This window comes from Urocitellus parryii, chromosome 7 (assembly GCF_045843805.1).
Source record: "Urocitellus parryii isolate mUroPar1 chromosome 7, mUroPar1.hap1, whole genome shotgun sequence".
Lineage (NCBI taxonomy): Eukaryota > Metazoa > Chordata > Mammalia > Rodentia > Sciuridae > Urocitellus > Urocitellus parryii.
The window spans coordinates 130772689-130786269 of record NC_135537.1 but is presented as its reverse complement, the minus strand read 5'-3'; the positions used below and the strand labels follow the sequence as shown (position 1 = coordinate 130786269).

Here is a 13581-nt window from a genome sequence, read left to right as displayed (position 1 = left end):
TGTGAACACTTTTGAGTAGGTTTTTTCTTTGTACATACCTAGGAGAGAGATTAATGAATCATAGAGTACATGCATGTTCTGTTTTAAATAGTTTATTTTATTTTATTTATTCTAGTTTGTTATATAGACAGCAGAATGCAATTCATTTCATATTACATAAATAGAGCACAATTTTTCATGTCTCAGGTTGAACACAAAGTAGAGTCACACGGATCATGTTTTCATACATGTACTTAGGGTCACGATGTCTATCTCATTCCACCGTCTTTTCTACCCTCACACCCTCTGCCTTCCCCTCCCTCCCCTTTGCCCTATCTAAAGTTCGTCTGTTCCTTCCATGCTCTCCCCCAGCCCCATTAGGAATCAGCATCCTTATATCAGAGAAGACATTTGGCATTTGATTTGGGATTGGCTTTCTTCACTTAGCATTATATTCTCCAACTCCATCCATTTACCTGCAAATGCCATGATTTTATTCTATTTTATTGCTGAGTAATAGTCTATTGTAGATATATACCACATTTTCTTTACTCATTCATCTACTGAAGGGCATCTAGATTGGATCCACAGTTTAGCTATTGTGAATTGTGCTGCTATAAACATTGATGTGGCTGTAGTATGCCGTTTTTAAGTCCTTTGGGTATAGTCCTAGGAGAGGGATAACTGGGTAAAATGGTGTTTCCATTTCAAGATTTCCAAGGAATCTCCATACTGTTTTCCATATTGGCTGCACCAATTTGCAGTCCCACCAGCATTGTATGAGTGTGCCTTTTCCCCACATCCTCACCAACACTTATTGTTGTTTGTATTCTTAATAGCTGCCATTCTGAATGGAATGAGATAAACTCTTACAGTAGTTTTGATTTGCATTTCTCTAATTATTAGAGGTGTTGAATATTTTTTCATATATTTGTTGATTGTATATCATCTTCTGAGAAGTGTCTGTTCAGTTCTTTGGCCCATTTATTGATTGGCTTATTTGGTTTTTTGTTGTTGTTGTTGTTGTTGTTGTTTGTGTGTGTTAAAGTTTTTGAGTGCTTTATATATCCTAAAGATTAGTGCTCTATCTGATGTGTGAGGGGTAAAAATTTGCTCCCATTCTGTAGGCTCTATATTCACTTCACTGATTGTTTCTTTTGCTGAGAAGAAGCTTTTTAGTTTGAATCCATCCCATTTATTGATTCTTGATTTTAATTCTTGTGCTATAGGAGTCTTATTAAGGAATTTGGGGCCTAATCTGACATGATGGAGATTTGAGCCTACTTTTTCTTCTATTAGGTGAAGGGTCTCTGGTTTAATCCCTAGGTTCTTGATCCACTTTGAGTTGAGTTTTGTGCATGGTGAAAAAAAGCAGTCATGAAATTCATCTGGAAAAATAAGAGACCAGAATAGCTAAAGCAATCCTTATCAAGAAGAGTGAAGCAGGTGGCATCACTATACCAGACCTTAAACTATTAACAAAAATGGCATAGTTTTGGCACCAAAATAGACTTGTAGACCAATGGTACAGAATAGAGGACACAGAGACAAACCCACATAAATACAGTCATCTTATATTAAACAAGGGTACCAAAAACATATATTGGAGAAAAGACAGCCTCTTCAACAAATGGTGCTGGGAAAACTGGAAATTTATATCAACAAAATGAAATTGTTTTAAATAGTTTATGACAGTTTGGGGAAGCAATTGTACCAATATTAATTCCTTCTAGCATAGGACGAGTTATAACCATTTCATTTTCTCTTAAGTGTACCACAGAGAATTCTATTGTTTCCTCTTTAGCCATATTAGTGGGTATATTTAAGTTGTATTACCCCAATGACTAGTGGAGCTGAGTACCTTTACATAGAATTAGTAACTGTATGGATATCCTCTTCTGTGAAAGGCCTTTTCAAGTATTTGCCCATTTTCCTAAGATTTATCTGTCTTCATCCTACTGACTTTTAACCATTTTTATAAAAGGAGATATTTGACCAAGAACCTCTTCTACCTCTTTAACTCTCCAAATCTTACCATAAGAGCAATAGCTACCATGTACTGAGGGGATTTATGTAATCATCTCACTAATAAGGTAATTATTGTTATTATTGTTGTTGATGATTATTATTATTGCCATATTCAGAGAAAAATATTAAGGTTCAAGGAAGGTAATCAATTGGTCCAACTGATGCAACTGGTCAACAGCAGAGCCAGGATTGGGACCCAGGGCTTATGCCACAGCCTGTGCTCTGGACCACAGCACTCCCTACGTCACAGGTGATCTTCAGATAGTCTTTCCATGATATATATATATATATATATATATATATATATATATATATATATATATATATATTAATCAAATTATGAAAAACCCTTCCTGAGTTTTCATGTACCCTTTTTCTGTTTTATTTCTAATCTTACCACTATCTAACATAATTTTGTTATTTTATTTTCCTTCCATTTTAGAATCTAAGCTGTAAGAGGACAGGGATATTGATGTGTGGTACCTACCAGTGTAGTCCCAATGGCTTGACAGTGCCTGGTCCATAGAGTTCCAGGGTTTTTGAATTAATGCATAAATGAATGCATGAACACATATTAATAACTAAGTCTGTATTTCTTTATCCCCTCTGGGTAATATTTCTAAAAATTGTTTTTTCTTCTCCTAGGTTTCCCTGCCTCTTTTCAGTCTTGACTTCAACTCTGTCATTTCCTTACCATGTGCATCTTCACACGCACTGCCCAACACGCAGCCATCAATAATAGTTAGGTAGGGACCACTGACAGCAACGGTCCCTGAGGTCTAGGTGGGTGCAACCAAGTGCCTAGACTAGCGGGATGCTTGAAGGGGAAAACTGGAGCTTGGGGTCCTGGTGTTCAGAGTCCTTGAGTGACTCCAGATTCTTCTCTCCCCGCCACCCCTCAAGCTGGACTGGTTTTACTGGGTTCCTAATGGCCCATGCTCAATGTGGATGCCCCCACCCACTACCAAGGAAGATGTAACAATGGCCACAGACATGGGGTCACTACCCAATGTCCAGCAGTCCTGTCTTCAGATGCTTTTTTTCTGCAGCAACTGGGCTGATGGCAGCCAGACATGGTGAGAAGGGCTCTTTGGAACTCCAGGGGTATGCAAAACTGAAGAAAAGCATTGCAGTGAGGGGCTGGACTCTGGGTCCCTCTTTATTGGAACTAGGAGCTACATCTGTTAAAGTTCCCACATCTGTTAAAGTTCTTCTTTTGCTTTCTTTGACAGCTTTGTGACATACTGGGGTTTATTAGGGCTGAGTATAAGAATTAATATGATGCATATATCTATGATTTTGTGTGTGAATTTAAGAATATAATACATATAATTTGAATATTTCTAAATTCACAATCTTCAGTGAAAGACAGCAGATTGTAGACCAGGGAAGAGTGGATGTTACACTTTTGAATCCAGAGCTCTCTGGAGGCAGAATTCTTCCTTAGGGGAGAAAAGTCTTTTTGGGCAGAATTCTTGATCAGAAGAGTATAGTTGTTTTTTCCTCTAAGTTTTTCAACTGATGATACAAGGCTCATCATATAGAGGATAATCTGCTTTTGTTAAAGTCTACTGATTTAAATGTTAATCATATAACAAAATATCTTCATGGCAATGAAAACTTGGCCTCAGGACCACGCAAAGCTGACACATAAAATTTGCCATCATATATGGCTAATTCCTCTGAGGAAGAACTCAAAGGAGAGCTTTAAAAAATATGTTTCTTTCCTCTCCTTTTATAATAATTTACATAATGCTTTCAGATTTATTTTAACAACATCAATTTGATGGCATCTTCTGTATTAAAGTGGAAGAATGTTTCATTCACATCAGTATTGCTGAAAAGGACAGGGCATCTGATGGACCCTAATATTTTCCATGAATAGAAAGCTACATCAGAGAAGTTGGTAATGCAGTGACAAAATGTAGTGCTAGGTGGTGAAGTCTAGAGAGTTTGTGTTCTGGGTGGATGAAAGTAGCGATTATTCTACTTAAGGAGAGTTGACTTCCTTAAAGTTGAAGGGACATGTCTCATCCTGAAGGACAGCCAACAAATATAGATGAAGCATTGGCCACATCAAACACCATGCCAGGGGCTGCCCTATTGCAGGTGTAAAGCAGACATGGCCTTTTCTGTGTGCAGTTCACAACCTGGTGGGAAGTCAGCTATCAACCTGTGATCCAGACACAAGTGATATGACATGAGAAGAGGATATTGTGGAAAGTACTGCAGGACTCCCCTAGCACGTGACACAAGGGAGTTTTAGCTTAGCAACTGTCATGTAATATGCCTGAAAGTAAGTGTGGGTAAGCCAGGTGAAGAGAGAGCAGAAGGACAAATTGATTGGCAGGAGAAACAGCATGTATGAGATGCTATTAATTCCATAATTGCTGCAGAGTAGAGTACAATTATCACTGTGTGGACAGGTGAGAAAGTGGAGGTAGATGCAGGTCAGGTAATAAAGCAACATTTGTGCCTTCAAAGGGAACATTATCTTAAGAGCAATGTCAATCCTCTGAAGCACTAATAAGGAGAGAGTTGATCGATTTCTACTTACAATGCTACTGTGTAATTGAAGCATATTGAAAGTGAAGGGTATTGAGGCATAGAAACAGGGACATGACTTAAAAGACTCTTGAATAGTCCAGGTGAGATATGATGACATCATGGACTAGGAATGTGGCCTTGTGATCAGGAGTGGAATATATGTGATGTGGTATGTTGGAGTTGGTGGTAAGAGAAAAGAATGAAAGAAACAGCTCACAGACTTCAGATCTGATGCTGCATTCCTTTTCTGAAATATGAGAGAGTAGATGAATAGGAGGGTGGAACAGAGGCAGTGCAATCTGATGAGAGTCATTAGTCATTATGGGACACAGAGATTTATTGGTTGCTTACTGATTTTTATTTTATTTAGAAATTTATTTTTTGGACCACTGGGGATCAAACCCAGAGCCTTGAGCATACTAGAGAAGCACTGTATCACCGTGTTACATCCCCAGACCCTAGGTCTGAGTTTAAAATGGTAATCTAAGACATTGGAGTAGATGAGTTTTTCTTGGGGGTGTATATAGATTTATAATAATGGCATAATAAGAACATCAACATATAAGACACAGATGGAATGGGAGTCAGTTTTGTTTCCCTGGGATTAGCAGTCAGGCAGGTATAAAAAATAACAAAGCATTTTGTCCCAAAAGCTAATAGATAAGAATGTTTAGGAAAGGATAAAATATTCAAACATGTTCCCTAGAAGTTAAGAAAAAGACATCAATGATGATGTGGAGAATAGACATTCGGGCATTAAAGATTCCAATTATTATAAAGAAAATGAGATTAATTGTTATAGAATGAGTATCAGATAATGTATGTTAATAGAACTATGTTCATTTCTTTGGATTGTTGAGGGATTTTTAAAAATTATTTTCTCTGAAAGATACTGGAGATAGAGGATGACAGGAAGGAACCAAACTCTCATCTCAGAGTTCCTCCTTGTGGGCCTGCCTATCCAGCCAGGGCACCAGAACCTGTTCTATGCCCTATTCTTTTCCATGTATCTTACCATCATCCTGGGGAACCGCATCATCATCATTCCCATTTGCTGGATTCTCATCTCCACATAACCATGCATTTGTTTCTCAGCAACTTGTCTTTCTCTGATCTCTGCTTTTCCTACGTGACCATTCCTAAACTATTGCAGAACAAGCAGAGTCAAGTTCCATCCATTCCCTTTGCAGCCTGCCTGATTCAAAGGTACTTCCTCCTGCTATTTGGAAACCAGAAGAGCTTTCTCCTTGTTCTCCTTTCCTGTGTGGAGTTCATAGCCTATGACAGCTGTGCAGCCATCTGCTTCTTGTACTACACTGCTGTCCTGAACCCTGAGCTGTCGCTCCCTGATGGTGCTGTCCTGGGTGCTGACCATGCTCCATTCCATGTTGCACACTCTGCTCACGGCCAGACTTTCTGTTCAGACAACCTGATCTTACACTTTTTCTGTGACATATCTGCTCTACTGAAACTGGTTTGCTCTGATACTCATGTGAATGAGTTGATGATGTTTATCATGGGAGGACTCATTATTGTCATCCCATTCCTTCTGATCACCATGTTCTATGCACAAATTTTCCCCTCCATATTCAAGTTTCCTTCTTTTTGTGGTATCTACAAGACCTTCTTCACCTGTGGCTCCCACCTGTCTGTGGTGTCAGTGTTCTATGGTCTCTACTTATGTTCATCATCTAACAAATCTAATGTGAAAAATTCTATTATGGTTCTGATGTACACAGTGGTGACTCCCATGCTCAATCCCTTCATCTGCAGCCTGAGGAACAGAGAGGTGAAGGGAGTTCTGAGAAGAGTGTTGAGTAAAGAGACAATTCTTCTCTGTATCATGGTCAACCTTGTGATACATACATAATTTTATCCAATATAAATGTTGAGTCTGATATTTGATTATTATTGCAGATATTTCTTTCCATGTTTCTATTCAAACAGAAAATTTCCGATAAATAAAAACTGAAATGGAGAGTGTAGTTGATGTAAAAGATAATCTCAATGACCTGATGGGAAGGTGTCCTGTTTGTTAATTCTAGATAACCTTGAAGGCATAATTTAAATCATTTAATTGAAGTTTCTGTTGGAAGCTCTTAAACCACTAATTTATCATGTGTTCCTTTTGAAAACCATAACTTGGCTTTAAATGATAGTCTGTTCTCCCAGGTCAATGCTAAGATTCAAACAACTCAGGTCAGCAGTCACTCTTGTAAATTTAATTTTTCATTTCTAAGTAGAAATCTCTATCTGAGCAAGTGTTTATATCATTCTCAACCATTTTACTTCTCTTTTCTTCTCATGTCTGCATTTTCCTTCCTTTTTACTTGATGTGTATTTAAATGCACATTATGTTTACCTTCTTATAGCAGTTTATTTTGTGTTTGTTGGAAACTAAGTCCTCTTGGGGCCCTAAATGTTGTTGCCTCAAGCATGGTCGAGGAGGCCAGAATCTGCTTTTCAACTTCCCTCTTTAAGCATCACCTTTCCTTCCTTGGTTCTTTAAGTATTCCATAAACTTTACTTCCATGATCTTATTTAACTCCTGTGATGATTCCATGAAGGACAGGAAAAAATTATGATGTCAGAGCTTGAATAGATGAGATGGACATTATCCTAGGTACATGTATGACTGCATATATGGTGTGATGCTACATTGTGTGCAACCAGAGAAATAAAAACTTGTGCTCCATTTGTGTACAATGAATCACAATGCATTCTGCTGTCATATATACCTAATTAGAATGAATAAATAAATATTTAAAAAGATTGAACAATGTGTAATATGAACATGCCAGTGTTCCACTATGTGTCAGTACTGAACCTGTTTAAAACCACCAGATTATTGATTGTGGGGGTTCTTCTCACCTAATCCCACCTGAGAAATAGAACGTGCAGCCTTACATTTTTTTTTTCTGTACCAGGGATGGAACCCAGGACCACTTAACCACTGAGCCACATCCCCAGCACTTTTTATATTTTATTTGGAGACAGGGTCTCACTAAGTTTCTTAGGGCCTCATTAAATTACTGAGGCTGGCTCTGAACTTGTGATCCTCCTGCTCAGGCTCCTGAGTAACTGGTATTACAGGCATATGCCCACCACACCCCAGCTCAGCCTTACACTTTTCAGTGTCAGCTGTGTGTGTCATTGTCTGTTTCCATTCTTGGTCATAGGCTTCCTTGTCCCCTGCAAGTGATGACGACAAAATGTATCATTTCAACTTCTCTTAAATGGCACTGACCTCCACATCTCTGCAGCCAATTTCATAGTTTTTGCCCTCATTTTTTAATGGATATGTTCACTTGATACTTTCTGACACAAAGTTGAACCCTTTATTATCTATGCACATACGCTCTTTGTCCTACATTCCATTTCTTAATTCACATTACCTTCCAAATAGCTACCTAATAAGCTGTGCATGTTTGTGTAAATATGGGTGTATGTTCACAAAAAGGATTAACATTCTCAGTCATATGGAAAAGGATTATCATGTTGGGCACTCATCTTATACCCTGTACTAAGTTACAGGATAGACAGATGGCCAAAAGAGAGGAATATGGTTGTGGCTATTTCCCTAAATTAGTGCTGCCAAGTTACATTTAGCTTTCTAAAAACATCATTTTCAAATGCTGGTGACAACAGACCCAGGTAATTGTTAGCATAATTGCAACCATCTTCCTTTTCCGCCATCCCCACTTTATGAATACTGTTCTTATTCCCAAGATAAAACTTACTGGTCTGGAGACATGCTGGTCTCCCCCTGTTTTCTCATTGAGAGATGGGAAGCAACTTTCCAGCCCCTGAGATAGGGATGTAGTGATTTCCCTGTTCTCTCCTTGAGAAGATAAAACGACATGCTGGTTTTCTTTTCCCCCACCACCCACCACCTTTGGAAAGATAGGGAAACTGCCTGCCTTTGTTTCCAAGAAACAAGACTTGCCTTCCACAAGATCAGGAGATGCTCACTATGTCAGTCAAAACTAAATCCGCCCCTAGCCCCAGCCATGATTCTAGCCTATAAGAGGTAACATTCCAAGGGGGAGTCGCTGCTGCCGTCCCTGCTTGCTGCTGCTGTCCCTCTCTCTATGCAGAGCAGCCTTGTCAGGCTCCTGACAACAAACCCACTTTTTATCCCAGATGTGTGTGTGTGATTAGTCCCGTGCCACTTTTCTTTCAGTAATAGTGTTCTTAATTTGGTTCATGGCTTACTATTTCCTCCAGTTCTTACTCCTTAACATTTGGGGGGATGCCAATGAGGCTCTGTGTGCCTGCCATTTTCTCCCCATCCTTTTCAGGAGAAATAGATGCAAATCAGTGCACATTTTACCCTGTGGCTTTGAACTAGTAGAAGATTCCAGAAAATTGATGAACATTTTTCAAAATTTCGGGGTAATTTGGGGTCCTCTTGAATTCTTACAACTTAGTTATTGATTTCAGGAGTGATCAGGTGATGAGAAATGAATTAATTCCCAATCAATGTCATATACATAAATGTCTTAAGTATTTTTGGGATACTTTAAAATTATATTCAAAGATAACTTTATATTTTTTCTACTTTATAATTATCTTTACTTTTAATGCTAGAAAAGAAAATACATCCTGAAATAATGTACTATTTTTTCATTTTAATTAAACAAATTCTTTCATCATGGTTATATGCAAGGTGAAAATACAATTAAGTTAATATAATTAAGTTAAGCTCTTAGTTTGCATGGTCATATGTATGACATTTTAAAAATGTAGCTTCTGAGTTTTGCATAAATTTAAATATTTTCTTGTATAAAATATTTTTAAAGATTGTAGTTTATATTTAGTGCTTTAGCCATCTAAAATGCACTTTCATTATGTGAGTAAAGAATTCATTTAGTATTTTACCATGTCAATTATTCCAGTACCATTCTTAGGTACTGCCTTCTTCACCTACATTTAATTTAAATACCATATTCATCATAAAACAATCCCCCCCATAGGACTGTTTCTTCAGATACTTCCTCATTTCTTGTAACTTTTTTTCAATTCCTATACAAATGTTTACTTGTATAGGAGTTTTTAAAAGATATATATTGATATTGCTAGGCATGGAACCAACTTACATTTCCAGGTATTAAAACAGAAATTTTACTTATTGTCTCTTTCATGTAAATTTAAATTTAAGTTTTTTCATTTCCATAAAAATAATTCCAGTTGGCATTTGGCATGAATTTCATCAAGTGTCCTTGAGGAGAACTGAAGTTGTTCAAATCTCATCAAATTGTAGATAGTTTTGATCATGCTGATTATGAAACCCAGGGTCTCATGTAGGCTAGGCAAGTGTAAATTGTATAATTTTGAATTGATCGGCTTTATTACATCAAAATTCATCTGCAAAAGCTGTTTAAAATGACCATTCTTCTGATGAGAAATTCTTAGACACAGATACCTTAATACTATTGAATCATAAAGAAATAAAGACCAGAACTTACCAATAACAAGTAGCAAATTAGAATCAATAATAAAAAGCCTCTCATCAAAGAAAAACCTAGAACATAGATGACTTAACTGTTGGGTTCTACAAAATAGTTGAGAATGATTAATTCCAATTTTCCTTATGTTATTCAAAAAATTTTCAAAAGTAATTCTTCCAAACACATCCTATGAGACCAGCATTAACCTGATGCCAAAATCAGTAAGGAAAGAAAATTTCATGCTAATATTTTTTATGAACATATATGCAAAAACTTCTCAGTAGAATAATACTTTGCTGAATCCAAAACCACATTATAAAGATTTTCATCATGATAAAGTGGGATTAATCCCTGAGATGCAAGAATGGTTCAAAATACAAATCAATAAACATGATACATGACATCAATAGAATGAAAGACACAACCCATGATTATCTCAATAGATATGGAAAATGTATTTGATAAAATTTAACACCTCCAAAAAACCCTCAAGAAATACTTCATAGAGGGAATGTACCTAAATATAATAAAAGTCACTTACAATAAGCCAACAACTAAAATTATGGGTACATCTGAAAGCTTTTGCTCTAAGCTCTGGAAGAAAAGGATGTTCACTTTTACAAATTTTATCCAACATAGTGTTGGAAATTCTGTCCAGAGTCACAGGCAAGAGAAAGAAGTAAAGGGCATCCAAAATACAAAAGAGAAGTAAAATTGTTTGAATGACATAATCTTACATCTTGAAACCCCCCAAATTCCATAAAAACATTAAAATTAACAAATGAGTTTAGCAATTTTTCATGGTACAAAATAAGCATACAATTTTATACCAAAAGTGAATTCTAAGAATTGGAAATCAAGAAAACAATCCAAATTACAGTAGCTAAAACGTTAACTAAAATACCTATAAATTTAACCAAAGAGGAAAAAAGATCTCTACTATGATAATTATAAAATATTGTTGAAAAAAACTGAAGAGGACACACACACACCAAAAAAAAGAAAAGAAAGAAAGAAAGAAAGAAAGAAAGAAAGAAAGAAAGAAAGAAAGAAAGAAAGAAAGAAAGAAGCATCCCATATTCATGGATTGAAAAGTCAATATTTTAAGTGGTCCATACAGTTTGTGATTAAAATACATACATTTAAAAAATAGAAGTCCATAATACCCAAAGTGATATATGGGTTCAGTTTAGTCCCAATTAAAATGTCAATACATTCCATCAATGCAATTTCTACAAAAATACCTATGACATTCTTCACATAACTAGATAAAACAATTCTAAATTGTTTAGAATAAAAGGAATAGCGAGGAAGTGAAAGAATTGCTGGGAGCTTTTGAGAAAGTTCTGGCATTCAGATAGTTGTGGGGTCAGCAGATTTATGAATGGAGGAAAGAAATAGGTTTGAATGCCATCACCTACAGAGTACAACTAAGGAAACAAATAAATGAAGAATGGAATCAACCCATGCTATAGAGAGCTGAGTTTAAAAAAAGAATGGGTACTTCCCTCTTTTGGAAGTGGGAGAAAATCAAAAGAAACCTTAGAATCATTCTCTGATTTTGCATAGGCTGAACAACTGATTTTCTGGATGACATGGAAAGTCAATGAATTTCCTATTTTGCAATCCCAAACAATGAGTATCTTTTCTACTTCCTTTGAACTGTCATGAGTGTATAATAAAAATATACATGTCAGGAAATTTTTCAAAGTCAAAATACCAAGCAAAAAGACAACCTTTAAAACTGAACCAATCTCAAGCTTCCTTGCCCAGTCCTGGAGAAATAATTTATAGGGTTCCTGCCTTATGTAATTACAGATAAAGACAGAATTATCAGCATTACAAAAGGGTTAGAAAATGTATTTAGGGTCAGGGAAGGCCAGAAAATTTAACATAGACATGAAAATAAATCAGGGATGTAGGAAAGTTAAGTGATAGAATGATGTCAAAATTTGTGCAGAAAAATTATGTAGGAGATATTAGAAGGAGCCTGGGATTTTGAGATATTTAAATGTTATTGGGCAACAACCTAAGATTATGAAGCACTGTTTAAAAAATTATGCCATATTCAAAGCATGTTTGAGACAAGATAACAAAATACAGGGGTATCTTAAGAATGTAAAGAATGGAGTTCCCATAAAACAGTAGCCCTTATCCTGTGCTTTCCCAGGATCACCAAGAAAAGACAAACAGTAAGGCATAGCCAGGTTAACAAGACCTCCTTCCAACTAATCAGCTAAACTTCCTCTCTTTTATTTGTTGAACAATTAAGTGATAAGCTACTTCATCAGAAGTTACCATGATGTGGGAAACAATCTACAATAATATTCCAATATTAATATCAACAAGTTTACTGGATAAAATGATGTAAAAGCCCCAGTTATTTGTATCATACACAGAAGGGAATTTTCTTCTGACAAAAGACTCTTCCTAGGGCTCCCTTCATGTCTCTGTTCCTCAGGCTGTAGATGAAGGGGTTCAGCATGGGAGTGACCACAGTGTACATCAGAGACATGACAGTGTCTTTCACAGTAGAATTACTAGCTGATGGACATAAGTATAGAATTATGACTGGCCCATAGAACAGAGACACCACAGAGAGGTGGGAGCCACAGGTGGAGAAGGCCTTACGGATACCTCGAGCAGAAGGGACGTTGAAAATGGAGGACACTATCTTTGCATAGGACACAAGAATGAGTAGGAATGGGAAGACAAGAAAGAGTCCTACCACAATAAATATCACCAACTCATTGACATGGGTGTCAGAGCAGGCCAGCTTCAGCATAGCAGACATGTCACAGAAAAAGTGCGGGATTACGTTGTCCACACAAAAAGAGACTTTTGCCATGAGCAGGGTGTGCAACAGGGCATGGAATGTGGTCAGCACCCAGGACAGCACCACCAGGGAGAGACAGAGCTTGGGGCTCATGATGGTGGTGTAGTGAAGGGGGAAGCAGATGGCCACATAGCGGTCATAGGCCATGGCCACAAGGATGAAGTTCCCAAGGTCTCCAAAAAACAGGAAGAAGTATATTTGTGTCAGGCAGCCTGCATAGGGGATGGAGGGGACTTGACTTTGCATGTTCTGTAGCAATTTGGGCATGGTGACAGAGGAAAAGCAGAGGTCAGAGAAGGACAAGTTGCTGAGAAACAAATACATGGGTGTGTGCAGATGGGAGTCCAGGCAAATGAGAGTGATGATGAGGAGGTTTCCCAGGACAGTGGTAAGATACATGGCCAGGAACAGGGCATAGAAGAGGTTCTGGTGCTCTGGCTGGATGGGCAGGCCCAGGAGGAGGAACTCTGAGATGAGAGTTTGGTTTTTTCCCATTATTATTTGTCTCCAATACCTTTAAGAGAAATAAAAAGGCCCTTTAAAAACCCAAGTGAAAATGATCATTTTTTTCTCATACACAGTGTTTACGTGTTCTACAATAGTTGATCCCACCACCATCACAATAAGTAAAATCTTCAAGTGTCTTTTATCTCTATGATCATTTATTACTTTTTCTCATCTTCTTTTCAACATGTTTTAGTAGCCCATTCTTTCCTAAGTACTTATCTGTTTGCTTCTGTC

At 37.2% G+C, this 13581-nt stretch overlaps 1 protein-coding gene across 1 annotated transcript; it reads right to left on the bottom strand.

Moving 5' to 3' along the window:
• Positions 1 to 12393: 12393 nt before the first annotated feature.
• Positions 12394 to 13335, bottom strand: LOC144255861 (olfactory receptor 1-like). Its single transcript, XM_077800902.1, has one exon. It carries the CDS (start codon positions 13333 to 13335, stop codon positions 12394 to 12396), a length of 942 nt encoding a protein of 313 aa, XP_077657028.1.
• Positions 13336 to 13581: the final 246 nt, after the last annotated feature.